This window comes from Halichoerus grypus, chromosome 14, assembly GCF_964656455.1.
Source record: "Halichoerus grypus chromosome 14, mHalGry1.hap1.1, whole genome shotgun sequence".
Classification (NCBI taxonomy): domain Eukaryota; kingdom Metazoa; phylum Chordata; class Mammalia; order Carnivora; family Phocidae; genus Halichoerus; species Halichoerus grypus.
The window spans coordinates 75,070,885-75,092,132 of record NC_135725.1 but is presented as its reverse complement, the minus strand read 5'-3'; the positions used below and the strand labels follow the sequence as shown (position 1 = coordinate 75,092,132).

Below are 21,248 nucleotides of genomic sequence, written 5' to 3'. Positions count from 1 at the left end.
GTCCCTGGAGGGTGGCTGCAACCTGATCCCACAGGGGGCTCTGGAGTCTAATTGAGCCCAGAGTCATCCCCACTCAGGGCAAGGGGACAGGGCTTTCGTGCTGTCAGTCTTTGGGTAAGGCCTGGGGAGGAGAAGGGGGAGAGAGGCAGTAAATTCCCAATCACATTCCCATTCTTCACCTGTGCAGGCCAAGCTGTTCCAGGAGCCAAGGGCAGGGGGTGTTAGAGGCAAAAACACATGGGCGGGGGGGGGAGGGGGTTGCAGAGAAGGGAGGGGGGCAAAAAATGGTCTTCTACACAGCCCCCGGGCCCATTTCCTTCAACCCCAGGGTTTCTCTGGGACAAGAAGACTCTGAGAAGTCCTGCTTTGTGCAGCCCTGTGTTCAGAGGTCAGCCAGAGGTGGGTTAGGGCAGCTGATTCCACAGACCTGCACCAGATCTTGCTTTTAGCTGCCCCTGCCCTCTCCCCAGCCCAAGGAGACGACCTGAGGCCAGGGCCCAGGATTCCACTTGACCTCTGAAGCAGCCATTATCTCTGAAACCCCAGCCTCTCCTGCAGAAACTCTGTATGCCCCTTCCCAGTCCTAATACCCCTGCAGGGAATAACTCCCACCTGGCTGTCAGGCCCCAGATCTCCTGGCATCAGATGCCAAATCCTTCGTGGTCAGGGGCCAGTGATCTCACCTTTCTAGGCCCAAATTCCCCATTGGGGAAAATGGCTGTGGGAAGCTGAATAATGACCTCAAAGGTATCTAGGTTCCTGCGATGTGTGGATGTTCCCTTTTGTGCCGAAGGGACTTGGCCTATGGGATTAAGGCATTTAGATGAGGAGTTTGAGCTGGATTTTGTGGGCGGGCCCCATGTAATCCCAAGGGTCCTTGTAAGAGGGAGACAGAGGGAGACTTGATGGGAGGAGGGAAGTGTTGGTGTTGCGGGTAAGGAAGTGGAGGTTGGGATGTGCTCTGAAGATGGAGGGAGGGACCTACCAGACCAGGAATACAGGCAGCTACTAGATGCTGAAAAAGTCAGGGAAAGAGATTCTCCCCTCAGAGCCTGCAGAAGGAACCTGCCCTCCTGACACCATGAGGACAGACTGACTTTGGACTTCAACCTCTCTTTGCAAGAGAACAAATGAGTGCTGTTTGAAGCCATGAACTGGGGATAATCTGTTACAACCACCCCAGGAAACAAATGGAGTGGGGCCACGGCTACTTGCCTCTGATGGAGGTTGGGATGCTGGGCATGGGCCCCCGACACCAGGCTCAGAGTCAGGCTCAGAGTCAGCCCCGGGAAGACCATGGCAGTCGGGATGATGGTGACGGTGAACCAAGGGCCCTCTGGCCTTAGAAAGGCCACACCTTTTGCAGTCTCAAGTCCTCGTGCATCTTGTTCTGAACTGAGAGGTTTTCGTCTATCACCAGCCCACAGTGAATTTCAGCCCAGCCACTGACCCGCTCTATGAACTCTGGGCAGGTCGTGACCTCGTGACCATCCGTGCCTTGAACCAGCCAACTCTCCACAGGGTCCAACTCCAGGAGACAAGAAAGCTCCCAGCAGCTGCTGCCCACTGCTCCAGGTTTGAACTCTGAAAAAGCAGGGCAAGAATGAGTTTCTGGAGCTGTCGTTTCTAGAATTCTTGGGCCCTACTCTGGGCTGTGGCCCATTGGGCGTTAGGGTCCCCCTCCCAGTGGAATTTTAAGCAAACTTTAAAAATATTCCTTTGCCAGTGGGCTGAGAAAGGTCAAGTTTCTTGCCCAAAGTTGCATAGCTAGTGGGTAGTAGAGGCCAAATTTGGACCCATGGCTGCTTGAAGTCCACATCATAAAGCCAAGGACAAGCATGTGCCCTGCTGTCTTCTGAAGGGACCCCATACCATGGGTTAAGGCAACTTTGAATAATGGAGGAGGGAGGGGTCAGAGGTCCACCCTGGCCACACGTACCTGTGGCCCTCACGTCTTTATTCATGATGCCAGAATTAGGGCAGGGGGTGGTGTGGGGACGGTATTGCTAGAGAATCTCAGGGTCTGTTGCTAGACAAGAAGGCAGGAAGAGCATGTGTTTTTGGCCTGAGCCAGGGCCTGCCCAAGCAAGGGCTGAGTTGGCCTTCAGATTACCTGGAGCTCGCTCTGCTTGGGAGAAAACAGGGTGAGAGATAGAAGAGCCCAATGTGAGGAGTACAAGCATAGAGAACAAGACCCCGCTCAAAGGGGCCACGCTTCAGAGTCTGACATCTGCAATCAAATTCCACCTCTACTATTTCCTGGCTGTGTGATCTGGGGCAAGTCACTTAACCTCTCTGAGCCTCAGTTTCACCATTTTTGAAATGGAGGGCACAGTATTCGTCTAGCTTGTAGGTTATTATAAGGATTTGCTAAAATGTTTGCTGCTGGTAGAGATGACAGTTCCAGTGCACAGAAGTGCCCCTGTGATTATTACTGGGTGCCTGTAGGAGCCTCGGGCCCCCTGGGGAAGTGGAAGAGCATTCCGCCGGGAGGATAGAGAACTGGCTGCAACACACCCGGGCGCGGGTCCCTGGGGGAAATGTCTTCCTGTCTTGGGGCCTATCAACCCCCTTGTGAAATAGGGTTGGTGGAGGAGCTCTTGAAGTGAGTGCCATTGATTTCTTTCTTCTGGGCTTGGCGCTGTGTTTATTTTACCCCTCCCCTCAGCAGCTCTGTGAGGCTGGCCTTAGGGATCCCATTTACCTGAAGTTCAGTGGCAGAACTGGGGCGGGAGCCGAGGTCAGGTTGACACTTTACACCGCCTTCCTTCAGGGTGAGCTCTCAGCGGACAAGGGATCATTTCTGTCCTGCACTCCCCGCGGCACTCCGGGCAAGTTCTTGTCCCTCTGGAGACCTGGGTTTTCCCGCTTGCTAATGGGGCTTTGGCCTCGAACAGACTTGGAGGGTAGCGCCCATACCGACCTACCTCACAGGAGAGGACAGAGCATAGGAAGAGCTTACAACAGTTCTTGACCCATAGGAGCTCAAGAAAAGTTTATTATTAAGATTCTTATTACTGTTGCGGAGCAGTCCGTTTCAGCGACGAACGTTTGTGGTTTCTTCCTCACTGTGGCTCCATGCGACCTTGCACAAATGTCCTAGCTCTGGGCCTCAGACCCCTTTAGGCGGGTTCCAGGAGGGACACGAACCTCCCAGATGTGAGCTTTTCAGCGCCGGGGCCGAGTCCCAGTCCCTGGGGGCGGGCCGCCCGCGGCCGCCTCTCTGTGATTGGTGGAGTTTCCCGAGGCCCCGCCTCCCGGGGCCCTCCCTGCCCGTCACAGGCCCGCCTCGGAGATTAAGCAAAAAAGTCACCGCCCCGCCCCGCGCCGGGATTGGAGGCCTTTGTTTGCCGCTCAACTCCAGGAAACCACCGGCGCGCGGCGACAGCCAGCAGGTGAGGCGCGGGGAGGGGCTCGCGGTGGGTCCCGGGCGGGTGCCGGCCCCTCGCTGGGTCTCAGTTTCTCGGTCTGGGGAATGGGGAGGAGAGTGGACAGCGCCGGCGGGCTCCGATCCACAGGGACTGCGCTGCTTTCGGCCTCTCCCACGTGGAAACCCCACGCGCACGGGAAGGAGACCCGCCACTCCCGGAATGGGAGGGAGCCCTGGACCGGCGATTGGTGTCCAGTCCTAACCCCGCCGGCTGCGGGGTTCCGCAGTCTCCACCTTCGGCCTCAGTCTCCACCTCCGCACAATGGGGGCGTTGGCTTTTTCTCTCCCTCTCTCTCTCTCCAGCTGGGGCTGGTCTCTGGGCGGGGAGAGGTCCCGAGGGAATCCGGGGGTGGTCCTTGGCGGGGCCTCGGGCTGTGTTTGGGTTGGAGGTGTGGCCCGGGTAGCTGTGGTTACTGGGGAGGTGGGACTTCTCTGTCCTGGGATTTGTGCGAGGTTCGGTCACCCGGCAACAACCCGCGCAGCCTGACAACTCGGAGCCGTACAGCCTCCCCGGACGCCTACCGCAAGTTTCTTTTCCTCTTTTTGGCAGGGGGACGGAGGTAGAGCAAGGGCCAGCAGTGAGGGTGGGCAGCTCCGACAGTGGTAGGAACTGGAATGGACTGAGAAATCAGGCCAGCCTTTCTTGGTACACAGATGGGGAGAGCGAGGCCCAGAGAAGGGGCGCGTCTTGCCCGAAGCGCACAGCAAGGCAGGCGCAGAGCCGGCCTCTCCCCAGTGTGATGCGGCTGGCGCGGGCGGTGGGCGATCTTGGACGAGACTCTTCCCTGTTCCTTTCGCCGGCTTTTGTTGAAAGCCGTGACCGGTTGGAGAGGATCATTACCAACGTTTCAAAAGCTTCTACTTCTCAGTGATAAAGTTGGAAAGGAAGGTTGTTGATAACAAACCCGGGCTATTTTGGAGCGGAGAAGAGTTGCTGAGACAGGTTGCAGAGAAAAGAGACATTGTTTCTGTCCTCTAGAACAGAAGGAGAAGAAATTGTGGAAACCAAAGCATGAAGGACTGAGGTTAGACACCTACAGGGACTTCCCAAGAGAATTTTCCAGGCGCCACCTCTGGAGTTGGTGGGTTTTAATTTTTGGCTGTTGGTTTTTTGTCAAGAAAACAGAATCTCTGCCCCTCTGTTTGAGGGGGCCTAAGTCTGGCTTAGGAGGATGGACCCCATGGTGTTTTGGGTGCTTTTTGAGTTTATTCTCACAGGCGGTCTCAGTTCTTCTGCAAGAGGGAGAAGGTGCCCACGTGGGGCCTTCGCCTCCCAAAGTCCAGTGGTTTGCATTTGAAACATGTGATGTGAGCCCTTCTTGCGAGGGGATTTCATCAGCTCCCACCAGCCCGCACATCCTGCCAGAGAGGCACCATGGTTGGGGTTAGCAGGGAGGCTGGGGATGCTCCCTCGCACTGGCGCTGTCATGCTGAGAGCGTATTTTGGAAACTGGTGCCTGCCAAGGACATTTCCTTGGGGGTAAATTACCCCCAGGAGGGGGGAAAGAAAGTCTTTTTAAAGCATCCAGCTGAATCACCAGGCAAATGCCAGGTCCTTTTTATGTTTCCTCAGTCCTGGGAGGTGGGACAGATCTGGGGATCAGGAGTTAGAAGACCTTGGTTTGAATCCCCAGCCCAGCGTGTGTTCTGAACTCCTCAGTTTTCCCCTCTGTAAAATGGGCGTGGTAACACCCACTCGAGTGCGGCTTTAAGGCTGAAGTGACGTGGAATCATAGAAAGTTTCATTCAGCCCACATTCCAAGTTTGGAGAGGAGGAATCTCAGGCCCAGAGAAAGGAAGTTACAATAACATTGACACCAGTTATTGGTTATTGCTTGCTGAATTCTAGCCGCGGCGCCCAGGGTTTTACTGCAGTGACTGAGGTCTGGGAGGGCAGGAGTTTTTGTCACCAGTCACCTTCCGGGTGCCCAGTACAGAGCCCTGCACATAGCAGGTGTTCCGTGCACTGTCCTTGATCTCCTAGGTCCTAGCACTTAGTGTTTACATTGTTGCCACGAAGTGGGTGCTGTTATTGTCCTAATTTTACAGAGAAGCCCGAGGTTCAGAGAGTTTAAGTCACTCACCTGAGGCCACACAGCTTTTCATGGGGGTTAGTTGGTCCTTACTTTGGGGTGTGTCATCTTGTGAGAGCTGATTGTGTGCATCTCTTTCCAGGGCTGTGCTAGTGAATATCACATTGGTAGCTTGAAATTGGCCATCAGACGGGTATTTACACTATGGAAATCAGCAAATCAAGCCACAAGTCACGCATTTCCTTTCCTTTCCTTTTTTTTTTTAAGAGAGCTGCATGTGAAGGGTGCTGTGGGCTGGAAGGCCAGCATTGCTGTGCATGGCAGCAGGAGGTGGAGGGTTTCTGACAGTGCAGGAGGCCCCAGGGGTGCCAGGCCAGAAGGCCCACACCCCACGGTAGCTCCCCCGAAGTGTGGGATTTGGGGAAGGAAACCCTTGTGAGAGGAGGCTCCTAGTCCGTCATGTGAGTCGTGCAGTGCAGCTGCTGTCCGACTTGGGAGCAGGTCAGTGTGAGCCTGAATTCCGGGCCAAAGTGTCCGGCCTTGAACCTGAAAGTGACAACAGCCATCAGTGTTCTTTAAGCAGGGAAAGGCTTGACCAGAGTGATGCTCTGGGAAGATTTATCCAGCAGCCTGTGCCCAAGGGAGGGGAGGCTGAGCCAGGGGCGGAGCGGCTGGGAAGAGGCACAGGATGACCTGGGAGCCAGGAGGAGGCTCACAGCGCCCCTCCTGTGTTTTCTGAGTACCTCCTGTGTGCGCGCATGCGCCCAAGTGCGCGGTGTGGGCACATTGTCCCCTTACTTTACAGGCGCACCCCTGAGGAAAGTGTTACCCTCTGGTGATGAGGCTATCAGAGGGGTTTAGACGAGCTACCAGATTGGGACCCAGGCCTTTCTGCCTCAACCCCTTACATTTTTAATTCCTGGGTCCCTCCTTCATTCCAATCCCGACTCCTGGCCAAGTGCCGGCCAAATGCCAGTTCGGTTGTCAAGAGCGACCCCTGGCTCCCAGGCCTGGTCCCCCCACCAGCCCCTGGACGCTTCCCAGCATTCCCTCTTCTGGGGGAGAGGCAGTCTTCTCGGAGTCTGGAGTCCACAGCCAAGGACCAAGGACCAGGAAGGGCCTCGGGCCAGGAGGCTGCACTCAGCCCCCCTAGGTCAAGGATTCATTTGGAGGATAATGCTTTACTTGTGGGTGCAGATCCAACTCTGCCGGTAATGTGCTGTGTGACTCTGGGCAAGTTGTATAACCTCTCTGGGCCTTTCCTCATCTGTTAAATGCCTGATTATGAGGATCCAAGCAGACAACACATGCCGTACCCCAAAATGTGAAGCGTGGCTAAGGCTAAGATCACTTCCTTTCCCTTTTGTGATTTTTCGTATGTTCCCACATGTTGCATAATGGCTGTATGTGCAGAAAAGAGCACATAGTATCAGAGTTTGGAAAGAGGAAGAGAGAAAGCGTGGGAAGGGAATTACAGAATGTCACAGAGTGTCAGCGCTCCAAAGGGCCTCAAAGGGCCTACCCACTCTTCCTGACTTGCACAGGCAGGGAAACTGAGGCGGGGCATGCCCGAGGTCTCGTCAGAATGAAACACTACACAGGTGTGCAGTGGGGGCTTTTGTTTATTTTGCTTGTTGTTGTTTTTTTAAGAATAGTAAATACTTGGGGCTCCTGGGTGACTCAGTTAGTTAAGCTGCCGACTCATAATTTCAGCTCAGGTCATGATCTCAGGGTGGTGAGATCGAGCCCCATGTCGGGCTCCAAGCTCAGTTAGGAGTCTGCTTGCGATTCTGCTTGAGATTCCCTCTGCCCTTCCCCCTGCTCATGTGCTCTCCCCCCTCCTCAAATAAATAAATAAAATCTTTTTAAAAAATCAGGATCTTAAAAAAAAGAATAGTAAATATTCATTTTACTCTTTTTTGTAGAGCAATTGTTATTTTTAGAAAATACACCGTAACAAAAAAGTAAACTTGCTATAATTGTACTGCTTGCTACTAATTACTGTAAACATTTGGGAGCATCTCTCGCCTCCCTCTCCCTTCCTCCCTCAGTTCCTTCTCTTTCTCCCTATTTTACTGTTTCGTTTCTTCTTGAAGGGGTTCAAACTGGCTAGAGATATTTTATAACTGGCTTATTCACTCAGCATATCACACTTTTTTACATGATGGCATCTTCTGCCACAGTAAGACTAACAATAGCTGCATAAATCAATAAATGCCTTTGAGTGGAACTATCATGATTTATTTCCATGATCCCCTGTTACTGGGCACTGAGATTGCTTTCAATCTTTTCACGTACTGCAAGGTTCAGTCGCAAATGATGAAGACCGTACTGTCTGGATTCAGACAGCTTGGTTCAAAGCCAGCTTCCTCTCCTGTGAAATGGGGATACTAAGTCCTGCATCCTTGGATTGGCACGGGGATTAAATAATGACATCCGAATCCATGGAAAGGCCTTACGTAATAGGTGCACAATAAAATTTACTTTAATGTTAGCAATGCATTCCTGGTACATAGGCATTTTTTTTGTCATTGGACTCTTTTCATGGAGCATGAATTTAAGAGTGTGTGTGCATGTGTGTGTTTTCCTCCATATGGCCACATTCTCCTCGTGACCCATGTTTTGGTTGGCTGAGGAAGGCCTGCCTCCTCCCCTCCTTCCCTATTCAGGCTGCAGACACGATGTCAATCTGGATTGGTGACCCCTGGAATCGTTTGGAGGCCACAGGGAAGAGGGTCACAGGGAAATGGCAGCATTTCTCTCCACTTGGGAGAGCTAGCCATCCCTTTTTCTGTGCAAGACCCAGAGCGAGGGCTGTGACTGATATTAGGGAGGCTCCAGAGCCAGGAAAATTAAACTCGGTCCTTCAGGGAGAAGGCCATATGGGTGTTTCACAGATCTGGCCAAAGTCATTTATTCATGAGCTGTGAGCCAGCTGGGCCATGGGCCAGGACTTCAGGTACGTAGTCTCATTTATCATCCCAATGATTCTGTGAAGTCAGTATTACCCCTCATTTTATGGGAAAAAAAATCTGGGTTCAGAGAGGTTAAGTTGCTTGCCCAAGGCCACACAGCTTTCAAAGAGAACCTGGAGGTCTCTGCCCACGAAGCACACGTTCCATAAACCCCTGTACCCTGTAGCCTCCCAACACCCTGGCATTTCTACCTGTGTTGGCAAGTGGAATCCAAGAACCCAGGAGATTTAGTGCTAGAAGGTCATTTCTGATAACCTCAGAGATCATTTCATTAAGCCCCAAGGTTCCCAAGCTAAGAGCGGGGAAGGCACGTGTTCATTATCACTCAGGCTATAACTTGGGCCTCCACTTCCCCAGTTCTTCTTGGTCGGCTCTGCAATCCTCACCTGCCCCCCTGCCCCCAGATTCCCTGTGGATTTTAACTACAGGGTAAAATCAGCAACAGGGGCCAGAAGGAGTAGGTGACCTTAGAGAGGGTTTTCATTTCTTTTCCCAAGGAAGGGAGCTGCTATTCTCTCCCCTGATGGCTGGGTAGCCTCATGGGCCCCCTGGACCCCTGGGCCCCAGGATGTTGTGTTCAGGGCACATCATGCCAAAAAGCAGTGCCCATCCTCGGGCCCGGGCCATGTGCTGGGCTGCACCAGAAGGCTTGAAGAAAGGCTGACCTACCTTCCATTCTGGTTACCATGCCGGGCACTTAGGTGGGGCTCAAGAGGGAATGTGGAGGGAGGCCGGAGGGGATGGCTGAGTGGCGGGCAGGGGGAGAGAGGGTGAGGATGCTGTTACCATGCGGGAGCGTCAGGACCCAGGGGCTAGAGAGAACGAGTGGCCGGAGGCTCACAGGGCCCCTGCGGTCAGAAAGGCAGGGTTTGCGAATGCAGCAGGATGTGGGCGTGCTTCTGGTAAAAGTACTCAAACCTGGGTTTTGTTGTTGTTTGTTTTCATTTTGTCGGGTGACCGGGAACTAATCCCTTCCGCATCTCTGGGCCTCAGTTTCCTTACCTGTAAACGCGATCACACGCCTGTCCTGCCCACTTCCCAAGGCTATTCTTTTTTTTTTTTTTTTTTAATTTTTTTTATTGTTATGTTAATCCCCATACATTACATCATTAGTTTTAGATATAGTGTTCCATGATTCATTGTTTGTGCATAACACCCAGTGCTCCATGCAGAACGTGCCCTCCTCAATACCCATCACCAGGCTAACCCATCCTCCCACCCCCCTCCCCTCTAGAACCCTCAGTTTGTTTTTCAGAGTCCATCGTCTCTCATGGTTTGTCTACCCCTCCAATTTCCCCCCTTCATTCTTCCCCTCCTGCTATCTTCTTCTTTTTTTTTTTTCTTAACATATATTGCATTATTTGTTTCAGAGGTACAGATCTGAGATTCAACAGTCTTGCACAATTCACAGCGCTTACCAGAACACATACCCTCCCCAGTGTCCATCACCCAGTCACCCCATCCCTCCCACCCCACCCCCCACTCCAGCAACCCTCAGTTTGTTTCCTGAGATTAAGAATTCCTCATATCAGTGAGGTCATATGATACATGTCTTTCTCTGTTTGACTTATTTCGCTCAGCATAATACCCTCCAGTTCCATCCACGTCGTTGCAAATGGCAAGATCTTATTCCTTTTGATGGCTGCATAATATTCCATTGTATATATATACCACATCTTCTTTACCCAATCATCTGTTGATGGACATCTTGGCTCTTTCCACAGTTTGGCTATTGTGGACATTGCTGCTATAAACATCGGGGTGCACGTAGCCTTTCGGGTCCCTACTTTTGTATCTTTGGGGTAAATACCCAGTAGTGCAATTGCTGGATCGTATGGTAGCTCTATTTTCAACTTTTTGAGGAACCTCCATACTGTTTTCCAGAGTGGCTGCACCAGCTTGCATTCCCACCAACAGTGTAGGAGGGTTCCCCTTTCTCCGCATCCCCGTTCCCAAGGCTATTCTTAAAGCATCTGGTGCAAGGACAAGCAAGCAGTTTAGAAAAGCCCCTGAAAGGCTCTGTGTGGAACCGGAGCTTCATTATCGAGGTAGAACATTGGCTTAGTGACTTGCAATTAGTTGGTAATAAGCTCCACTCCCAATTTTATCATGCACAGGTATTAATTATCTCTGCAGGCCGCCATGGTGTGAGCATTGTTGTTAAGAGGCGGATCTTTGTATGCTTCAATCTCCACTGGCACTCCCCAGCTTTGTGACTGCAGGCAAGTCTCTCGGGCTCTCAGGGCCTCTCTTTACCCACCTGTAAAATGGGGACATCACACGAGCCTGCCTGTCACCCAGCCAGGCTTGGGTGACTGGCTAGCATCAGTAGATGATCCAGCATGTATTTACTGTGCTTCTACGGTGTGGCAAGCACTGTTGCTGGGCACTGGGAGTATAATGGTGAACACTTTAGAGCTCCCAATTGCCAGAAAGACCCAAGGTCTAATTCCCAAACGATCCCCGAGGAGGGCCCTTGGGGCTGAGATCTACAGCTCGCCTGGAAGTTCCCAAGGAGAAGTGGGGTTGGGTAATGAGGGGAGCACCATGCATTTGTCCTAGGAACAGCAGGGAGCACCCTGAGGAGGGTGGAGAGTGGGGGAGAAGCTGGAGCAGCGCCTTCTTCACCGTCCTTCTCAGAGCAGTGGGCAGGATCGGAGGGTGTTAAGCCCAGGTGGACCATGTTTGCACGCTTCTGTTTTGGAACCATCCCTGTGGGGCAGTGTGAGGAATGGACTGGAGGGACCCCAGAGCTTCTCAGGAGAGGCTGTGGCAGGAGCCGTGCGTGGATGCAGAGGTGGGGCAGGTTCCAGTGAGATTGAGGAGTCGGTGATGGATTGTTTGTGGGGTGTAAGGGAGAGGGAAAGGTCCAGAATGACGGTCGCTTGTGGCTTGCACACCTGGGCAAGAGATGGGCCAAACTATGGAGGGGTGGGTTTGGAGGGCGGCGGTGTCCTGCGGTCACTTTGGGACGCCTTGCTTTGGTTAAGTAGGGTTGGTAAGGCTTGGGGGGCAGGGGGCAAGGAGATGCTCGGGAGGCTGTCTTCCTTGGTGTTAGGCGGCTGCCCCTAAGATGGGTTTGGGGTGATCCAGGGGCCGTGGGGCGTGCCTGGCAGTGGCAGCCACCTGGCGTTGACGGGTTGATGGTGGGGCTGCCTGGGTTAATGACCAGGGAGGGAGGGTGAGTGAGTGACAGGCCCGTCAGGGGAGCCCGCCCCTTGCACAATGGCCCACATGGTCACCAGAGCTGGCAGGGAAGGGCCTCCTCAGGGTTTGGCTCTGCTCCACGTTGGGCTGGGGGCTGTGGGTAGAGCCTCGCCACCCAGATGTGGGTAGAAGGCAGGGAGGTGGGGGGGGGGGATGAGTTGACTGTTTGATGAGGGCACCTGGTTCCAGCCCTGGCTTTGACAGATACTCACAAGCTGACCTTGAGAAAAACTGTTCACTCGCTCACGCATGTTCCGGGCCCCCAGCTCTGCACGGTGCAGGCGTGACCTCATGGAATCAGGCAGCAGCCCTGTGGGATGGCTACCCTTCTTACCCCGTGTTACAGATGAAGAAACAGCCTTAGAGCCGTGAAGCCTCCAAGGCCACAGAGCTAGCAAGAGGTGGGGCTGGGATTGGGACCCAGGTCTACACTGACTCAGGATCCATTTTCCTCTCCTACACTGCTGGTTCCCAAACCTGGCTGCTCGTCAGAATTGCCTGGAGGGCTTTTTGGACAATACAGAGGCCAGAGTTTTTCCTTTTTCTTTTTGTTTACTGAATCAGATCCCCTGGATCCCCCACAGGGCCAATGTGAGGAGTTGCATACATGGGGGGGAGCAGGGGACCCAGACCCTGAGCCTGCCCCTCCACCCCTGCTCCTGCCTCTTCCCTTTGGCTCACTCTGCTCTGGGTACACAGCCTTGCTGTTCTCAGGGAAGGCCCAGCAGGTTCCCACCTTGCCCTTTGCACTTGCCCTTCCAGAAGACTGCTGCCGGCTCTTGCTGGGGCTTGCTCCTGCCCCTCTCTTCCTTCTGTCCCTTGTTCGAATGTCACCTTCCCGCAGACACCTTCCTAGCCATCCCCAAACCCTCCTCCCCAACCTGCTACTCTCTGACCCACAGATTCTCGACCTGGGCCACACATCCCAGTCACCTGGGATACTTTAAAATTGCTAATGCCCAGAGACTGTTGGTCTGGGTGAGCCTCAGGCGTCAGGATCACAAAAAGCAGCCTGGGATATGGATCACCCCTCCATCCCACCCTTGTGGGTCTTGTCCCTACCTCTCTCCACGTTTGTTTTATTGTCCTGTGTTCTGTTGAGAGTGGAGCAAGGACTCGGCCTATCTTGTACCTTGCCATGTTCCCAACACCTTGACAAGCACCCAGCAGAGTAGTCAGCAAGTACCGGTCCAATGAATGAATGGGATGAGGGAAGCTTGGGAAAAGCTAGCTTGCCCTCTGATAAGTCCTGGGGACAACAGGAGAAATTCAGCTCCTCAGGCATTCACCCCCAGCTCCAGTGGTGCCTACAAAATCCCCCAGGAGCTACAAGACCAGCTTGGGGTGAGGACAGTGGGTGGGACGGCAGGGATTGCTGCAGCCTCCCTAAGATGTTGGGTTTCACGATGGCAGACAGGCTAGAAAGAGCTGGAAGCATCCGGTCTGAGCTCCCATTGTGCAGATGGGCACCCAGGCCTGGTGAGGGAGGGGGCCTCAGCCCAGGCCATGCCTTAGAGGGTAGAGTCTGCAGAAAAAAGCTCCTAGAAGGTCGAAGCTGCTGGAGGCCTCCTTCCAGGCTCAGCATGCTGTGTGACTTTGGCCAAGCCTCTGACCTTCCCTGGACTTCAGTCTCCTCAATCAGTACTTCGGCCCAGATGGTCCCGATCCCTGACGTTTGGGAGTCCCTGCGAGTCCTTCCCTGCGCAGCCAGACCCGCAGAGGGCCTGCAAGGGGTTAAGCTCCTCCTGCTGACTCTCAGGCTGCTCGCAGACAAACCCCCTCCTTCTGACACACACTTGTAGGAAATCAGGCTGGGCGCTTCCTGCCCAGGCGAGGCGGCCTCAGCCGCAGCAGGGGCGGGGAGAGGTGGGGAGCAGGCCGCAGCAGGGGCGGGGAGAGGTGGGGAGCGATGCTTGTGTGTGAGCAAGAGCTCGGGCCGGCAGAGCGGCCTGGAGGCGGGCCAGGGCGCCATGGAGGCAGGGGGCTGCCCAGGTTTGGAACAAAGACCTCACAGGCAGGTACCCTGAGCCTGGGCCGGCGGGCTGGTGCTGGAGCCCAAGAGAGGTAAGGGAGCGAGGCGGGCAGGGGAGGCCGCTGTCCCTCTGGGCTGGCCTGTCAGACTCTCCGGGACAGTCAGGGCACCTGGAGCCCCCCAGCCAGGAAGTTCCAGCTTCAGCAGCTGTTCCTACTTCTCTTAGGGAGTCTGGCCTCCCGGGCCACGGGTGGATTTTTCGGGGGATCTCGTCGAGCTTCCGGGCGCTGGATGCCAGTCCGAGCTCTGATTCTGATCTCTATGAAGCTGGGCACGCGCTGGTCCCTCTCTGGGCCTGCGGCGTCCTCCTCAGCACACAGAGAGTTGGTTCTCAGACTGCATCGAGATGATGCTCGGATGAGGGGCAGGCCAGGAGGCAGCGGGGCGGGGGGGTCCCCACTAAAGAGCGGCCCCCTCTGCCACATGTAAGGGCCCTGAGGGGAGCTCTTCAGGCCAGCAGGACTAGAGCCCGCAGCAGCCAGGGCACCTGCCCTCTTTCTCCTCGGCCTCTGATGTTGGGAGACAGCTGGGGGCAGGAGGGGGCACATCCGGAGCGGGGAGCGGCTGGGGCCTCCTCAAAGGACTAGTTTTTGGCGGGAACCCCTTGAGCACAGTTAGGTCTGTGCCCAGCCAGCTGCTCAGGGAGGGCGGCCGAGTTTGGGGCTCTGAGCTCAGCCTTTTTGGAGGGGCCCAGACACTTGCTATGGGGAGTCTTCCTTCCCCTTCCTCACGTCCTTCCCATAAGTCTGATGGACTTGGTTTCAGAGTCATGGTCCCTGGGTTTGAATCCCCAGGCCGCACTTCCTGTCCACCAGGTCTTGTGAGAGCCAGCCACCTCTCTACGACTCCGTTTTCTCATCTGGGAGATGTCAGGGTCGAGGCGGGAGTGGGGAGGGGGGCCCCCTGCACAGCCCTGGCTGGACTGGAAGGGGCTTCAGAAGGCTTGGGGAGACGAAGCCAGGCTCCATGGCTGTAGTTGGCATAGGACAACCTGAGAGATGGAGCCACAAAGACAAGGGTCCTCATTTTGGAGCGGCTGAGGGGGGCAGAGAAGCCCTAGGGGGCGGGGGGCAGACCCACTCGGGAACTGGAGAAAGAGACCAGAAGGGGCTTGTAGTCCCTTGAGAGAGCCAGGGACAGGGCCAATGGTGGGGAGAGAGGAGCCATACAAAAGGAGGAGGGAGTAGTCGGTGCTTCCCTGGGCGGGTTCCTCAAGGCAGGGACCCTGAACCTGACAATCCAGTGCCTGGGGGAATTTAGTGCTCACAGGACTTTTTCGGGTTCAGCCCCCAGTTCATACGGCTAGAGCCTTCACCCAACCCCACTGCCTTTCAGGAGCAACCCAGCCTTTGACTGCCATTCAAGAGCCCCTGCCCGTAGCTGTCCGTCAAGTTCTGTTCATAGGTTCAGACCTCCGTGCCTTTGCCTATGCTCTTCCCTTTGCCTTTCCCCATTCTTCTCCCCCAAATCCTCTTTGCCCAGCTTAATGCTTCCTTCATATAACCCTCTATATTGTTACCGACCCCCCCCAAGTTGAAACTTTGGGACACTTTGGCCCATTTCAGTATTCCTTGTGTCTTCTAGAGTGCTTGGCACACAGCAGAAAGTCATAGGTGTTTTAAAGTTAATTTGCACCCACTGGGTGTTCAATATACATCTTTGTGACTCTGTGGTGGGTCCTCAGGATGGAGGAGGGAGTTAACAGTTGTGAAGCTGTTGCCTCGGGAGCCATGGTCAACCAGGAACCTCAAAGTTCATTCAGCTACCACCCAGCCCACGCTCACCGGGCAGTAACTCCTTGCAGAAGCCAGAGCAGGTCGTGCTTCCCCCATCTTCCGGTGAGGGGAGGTTCAGCACAGCCGTTGACGATGAAGCAAGAACACCAAACCTGGAACCTGGTCTCTACATACCCAGTGACCTCTCTTTTTCGGCCGCCCAGTGAGGGCGTGTCCTGAGGTTGGCACCTGAGTGTGTTTGTTGACTGACCCGCTGACTGGCTGGCTGGGCCCGGGCTCAGTGGCCCTGAGGGCTGTGGCTTGCACAGAAGACAGAGGCCTTGCTCAGGAGAGGCTCCCAGGCTTCAGGGCCTGGGGAGCATGTGCACAACTCCAGCTGGTGACCGCAGCCGCCTCTGCCTCTCACTGGGTTTCGGCGAGGACTGAGTCATCCCAGGAGACAGGATGTTCCTCTTTGTGCACCCAGGGGCCCCTGTGATTGGGCAGCTGGCTTTGCGGCATGGCTAGAAAAAAGCCCTTTAAAAAGTCAAAAAACCGCATGCCTCCCCAGCCCCTTCCTCAGTGATTTCAGGAAGAGAAAAGCAGTGGCCCTTAGCACCTCCCATACCTCCCCAAGCAGCAGGGCCCAGAAGGCCTAGTCCACCCCAGAGGGTGGGGCTTGCCTGGGGCATTTGCTTAAATGCAGATTCCTGGGCCCTATCCCAGGGCCACAGAGTCTGGCTCTCTCTGGGTCGACCTAGGAATCTGCATTCTTAGAGAACTTTTTTTTTTAAAGATTTTATTTACTTATTTGTCAGAGAGAGAGAAAAAGAGCGAGCACAAGCAGGGAGAATGGCAGGCAGAGCGAGAAGCATGCTCTTCGCTGAGCAAGGAGCGCGATGCAGGACTCGATCCCAGGACCCTGGGATCATGACCTGAGCTGAAGGCAGACGCTTAACCAACTGAGCCACCCAGGCGTCCCTGCATTCTTAGAGAATTCTTAAGAACACTCAAGCTAAAGGCCCACTGGCAGGGATTCCCGAGAGGGATGCAGGCCCCCCAGAGGATATGGGAAGCAAGGATTAGAGCTTCTCCTTAAAAGATTTATTTATTATTGCATCTTTTTTAAAAAAAGTTGTTTTGGATATATTTTTCCTAATACATGTATTTTTCTAATACATCAGCATGAGGATGCATTTATGTCAAGGTCTCAAGATATCTGTAGAGCGAGAGAGCATGAGAGCAAATATATGTTTCTGATGAGTGTTATGACAGAAAATGGGAGATTACTGGCCCAAATGAATGATTTCAGATCTTGCTCTGTCACTCACCAGCTGGGTGATCTTGGCCAAGTCACTGCTCCAGGCCAGGCTTTTCCTGTGACCTGCTTCCCTGTTCGGGGTGAGGGCAGATGGAGAACACGCAGGCTGGCACAGAGCAGGCAGGCATCTGTGGTGGGGGCGGTGGGGAGGCCCGCAGGGTGATCTGGGGGCAGTTCTGGGGCGACAGAGGAAGACGGGGTATGGGGGAGGGGACGAGCCCCTCCCCCCAGGCCTGCTGCAGCCAGAAGCCGTGCAGTGTGATTCCTCCCCTGTCCCTACCCCAGCCCTTGAGAAGGCTGCAGCCTTTCTTGTGATGAAAGTTCCCCGGGGAACTTTCTATCCAGAAATAGTTGCCTGCTGACTTTTCTCAACCGTATAAATCAAGGCTCTGACCAAGCCCCGAGTGCTCACAAGGCTGCAGGGACACAGACCTGTCTGTCCTCCAGGGAGGCCTAGGATTATAGACCACTGTGTCCACTGCATGGGGGGAAGAGCCTGGGCCTGGGCTGTGAGGTGACCTGTCACCCCAGCCTTGTCTTGCCCGATGGGTGGCTTCGGGCACCAGCCTGCTGCTCTCTGGGCCTGTTTTCCCACCTGCAGAGTCAAGCTTTTTTTTTTTTTTTTTTTTTAAAGATTTTATTTATTTATTTGACAGAGAGAGACACAGCGAGAGAGGGAATACAAGCAGGGGGAGTGGGAGAGGGAGAAGCAGGCTTCCCGCTGAGCAGGGAGCCCGATGCGGGGCTCGATCCCAGGACCTGGAATCATGACCTGAGCCGAAGGCAGACGCTTAACGACTGAGCCACCCAGGCGCCCCCAGAGTCAAGCTTTTGTATGAGCTAACCCGGAGCGACTATGGGGGACCAGGCCACTGCTCCGTCGGCTGGGCGCTTGGGGAGTGTTGGCCATAGCACGGGGCTGGGAAAGAAAGGCGACGGGAGATGAGAGAGAGCGAAGGAAAAGAGGGAAAGGAGGAGAGGATAGAAGGAAGAAGGTCCCTCTGCAGCCAGACTCTCTCTTCTGGTTCCTTCTCCCTGAGCCTTCAGAGAGAAGCTTCTAAGCAGCAGCCTGGTTGTGCTGTCCTGAGCGTGGGATGCACTGAAGGGGACCCGAGAGGTCCTCCTGGCTCTGGCCACCACCTCTCCTTGCCCACGCTCTGCTGTCAGAGCCCCCAGGCCCTGCCCCAACCCCACAGCCATCGGGGACACCACTGCCGTGTCACCCCCTCCTGCCGCCATGGTGCCCGGGGCGCCCCTGCCTGGACATGCTCTCTCTCTCTCTCCCTCTCTCTCTTTTTTTAATTTCGGTGAAATTCACATACTATAAAATTAACAATTTCCAAAGGAACCATTCATTTAGTATATGTATAGTGTTGTACAACCGCCTCTTTCCTTTCGATGGCGTGTACCCCGCACAGTGTTTATCCGCTCATCTGTCCATCGGCATTCGGGCCGTTTCCCCCTTTCGGCTTTTGCGAGTAGAGCTGCTCTGAACGCGTGTGTACGGGTGTCGGTTTGAGTACCTGTTTTCAATTATTTGGAGGACTGGAATGTTCTTTTCACCCCCCCCCCAGTCTGCATTCTTACCCAAGGGGGGTCAGGGAAGGTTCCCAGAGGAAGTAGCTCCTGGACTAAGCCTTGCCTCCTTCTTAGGCCGGCCGTGCCCCCCGCCAGCCCCCGCCCCGTGCTTCCCTGTCATGCTCACCTTGGTTGGTAGTCGCTGCCTCTTTGTCTGCTTCCTCCTGGGCTCATGCACGGAGCCTGGGACACCGTGACAATCACTAACACACAAGGGGCTCTCGCCAGGGCCGACCTCCTACTCCTTACCCTGTATCTCAAGTAATTTATACGAGTCTTGAGGGAGAGAGGACTTAGGCTCCTGGTTTTGCTAAAGAGAATGAAGGTGGTGTGACTCACCCAAGGTCACACAGCTTCCTCGGGTTGGAGTCAGGAGCTGCCCCAGGCCTGTCTGATTCCAGCGTTCCTGCTGGTAACCTGCTCGGAAGCTGGGAGGGGACTGGAGGAGTAAGGCTGTCCCTTGATTGTGTTCCCCACAGGCGGCAGGCAGGATGGCCGGTACTGAGAGAAGCTGGTGGTGACCTGGGTGCCCACAGTGGCAGCTCCGTCTCCTGAAGATGAAGTGGCCCAGGTGAAGGGCAGGCTAGGCCCGATGGCCAGCTCCAGGACAGAGGTGCACTGGGCCGAGCTGGGCCTGGGGAGGGGGCCCCAGCGGCGGCGCTGGGCCTGGGCCGAAGAGGAAAAGGATGCCGAGGGGAGCGGGGGAAAAGAGGTGGCCTTTCCCAATGCCACCAGCCCCGAGCTCCTGGAGGACTTCCGGCTGGCCCAGCAGCGCCTTCAGCCGCTGGAGTGGGACCCGGACCCGCGGGCCGCTGAACACCAGGATTCTGAATCGGGAGAGTCTGCAGGAGAGGGTAAGACTGACCCTCCCAACCCCACCCCACAGGGGTGCCCCCTGACCATCCCACCTTCTGGTGGGAGGTGGGGAGTGGAGGGTGTTTTAGCGATTTTTTAAAATTAAAATCCATAAAGCCTATAATTTAAAATTTTAAATGATTTGAATTACATAAGTTGTAATGTTCATTGCAGAAAAATCGGCAAATATAAGCAAAAGAGAAAAATTACTTATTATCCAGATAACTGCTCTTTTCCTTATAAATATGCAAATGTAATATGCATATGGAACAGAACTCTACAAACGCTAGGATAACCTGCTTTTTTGTAACTTAATAGACATGAACATCTTCCCAGCTCGTCATATGTCCCTCCACAAGTCATTCCTAATGCATGCAAAGCAATTCCATGGGGTGGATAGTCTGTAATCTGGGGCCCAATCTCTTGCTATGATAGATAATACAGAGATGAATATCATTAGTACATCTTTGCACATGTGATTTGATAATAACCTTGGTCATTTAAACTGCTTGGTCCCAGGGTTATGCCCAGTTTTAAGATTTTCTAAAAATCCCAATTAGCAATGACAATGCGGCCATGCCTTGTTTTCTAAAATGAGTGTTTCCTTTGCATGGAGCCCATCTCAGACTAAATTCCTAGTTTTGCTGAGAAGTCCCTTGTCTCTGAATCTTGGTTTGCCCATCTGTGAAATGGGAGCAGTAATACCACTGAGAACAGCACGAGCTTGGTAATGTGGTGCCAGTTGTGCTTACAACATGAACACGAAATGCCCTGACTTCAGATTCTGTGAATCGGGCAGGCTCCCGTGCATGGTGGCGAAGGCAGTAAACTGGAAGCAGATTGTGCCATGACCCAAAGTTCTTTATGCCGGGTCTGCTTAAAGTGGGGCTTGCTCACAGCTACCCACTCAGGAGCCACTTCCAGCCTGTCAGGGAGAGGTAACTGACGTACACTGGGAGGAGAGGGCAGACGTATCCCTTCCTAAAGTCACATGGTAACCCCTTGCTATGACATAATAGCCACTGCCAATGGCCTTTGCCCTTACTGTGTGCCAGGCGCAGGGCTGAGCAGGGTGCAAGCCGTGTTTCCTTCTCTCCTCACCATCTTCTGCCAGGTACGAGAGGTGAGCCTTCAGTCCAAGTAAGGGTTGCCGAAGAGGGCAGCAACTTGCCCATGGGCCCCAGGAAGGGATCAGAGGGGCCAGGATTGAACCCAGGGATCCCTGGCTCCAAAGCCTGTTTTCCTCACCATGCTGCATGACCCCCACCTGCAGAGACTAACTCGCCAGCATGGCTGGGGCCTTGGTCCCAAGTCTAGGATTGCTGTGAGCCACTGCATGATCTTTGGCAAGTTACTTAACCTCTCTGGGCTTCACGTGTCCTGCTGTAAAGAAGAGAGACTTGCTGAAGGAGTTGAAGGATGTAGAGGTGCCAGGGGAAAGGCCACATGGGAGCAGAGAGTGATACAAGGGTGATGACAAAGGTGTATCTGCCCAGAGTGGAGGGTCTGTGTTTGATGGTCCCAGACTGTGTCTCATGAAACTTTGGATCTATCCCAGAGGCTGACATAGGTTCTAGGACAAAGTAGGTGCTCAATAAACATTGACTGCATGGATGATGCATAGATATATGCATGAATGGGTGGGTGGGTAATGGATGGGTGAGTGGGTGATGGATAGATGAGTGGGTGGTGAATAGGTGGGTAGATAGATGGATGGGTGGATGGATAGATGGATGGCTAGGTCGGTAAGTGGGTGGGTGGATAGGTGGGTAGATAGAGGAAGGGAGAGATGGGTGGACAGTTGGATGTATAGATGGGTGAGTGGGTGACGGATAGGTGAGTGGGTGGTCGACAGGTGGATGGATAGATGGATGGGTGGATGGTTGGATCAATGGGTGAACGGGTGATGGATGGGTACGGGGTTGGAAGGATAGTGAATGGATGGGTGGATGGATATTTTTTGACCATATTGTCCTCCCTCCCTTGCTTCTTTCCTTCCTTCCATTCAGTCAACAAATATTGAGCACCTACTCTGCATATACAATAGTAAACAAAAACAGAGGGTATCCTTGCCCTCATGAAGATTACAGTGTAGTGGGGGA

The 21,248-nt window shown here is 54.1% G+C and overlaps 1 protein-coding gene and 1 long non-coding RNA gene across 6 annotated transcripts in view; one reads left to right on the top strand and one right to left on the bottom strand.

Moving 5' to 3' along the window:
- Nucleotides 1–261: 261 nt before the first annotated feature.
- On the bottom strand, nt 262–3,151 carry LOC144379982 (uncharacterized). The gene is made up of 3 exons (XR_013443600.1): nt 3,019–3,151; nt 2,705–2,923; nt 262–1,584 (listed from the first exon to the last, which is right to left on the bottom strand). It is a non-coding gene; the product is annotated as an uncharacterized LOC144379982 (long non-coding RNA).
- Nucleotides 3,152–3,338: 187 nt separating this feature from the next.
- Nucleotides 3,339–21,248, top strand: part of AKNA (AT-hook transcription factor) — a 53,578-nt gene continuing 35,668 nt past the window's right edge. Inside the window, exons 1-2 of one of the 5 annotated variants that reach the window (XM_078061661.1) lie at nt 3,339–3,395; nt 18,771–19,145. In XM_078061661.1, coding sequence (XP_077917787.1) covers nt 18,884–19,145 — 262 coding nt within the window. In that variant the 5' untranslated portion in view covers nt 3,339–3,395; nt 18,771–18,883. Of the gene's footprint in view, nt 3,396–3,875; nt 3,954–4,035; nt 4,513–13,552; nt 13,710–18,770; nt 19,146–21,248 lie in introns of those variants that run through there. The other 4 variants (XM_078061660.1, XM_078061662.1, XR_013443813.1 and 1 more) reach the window with 4 other exon arrangements.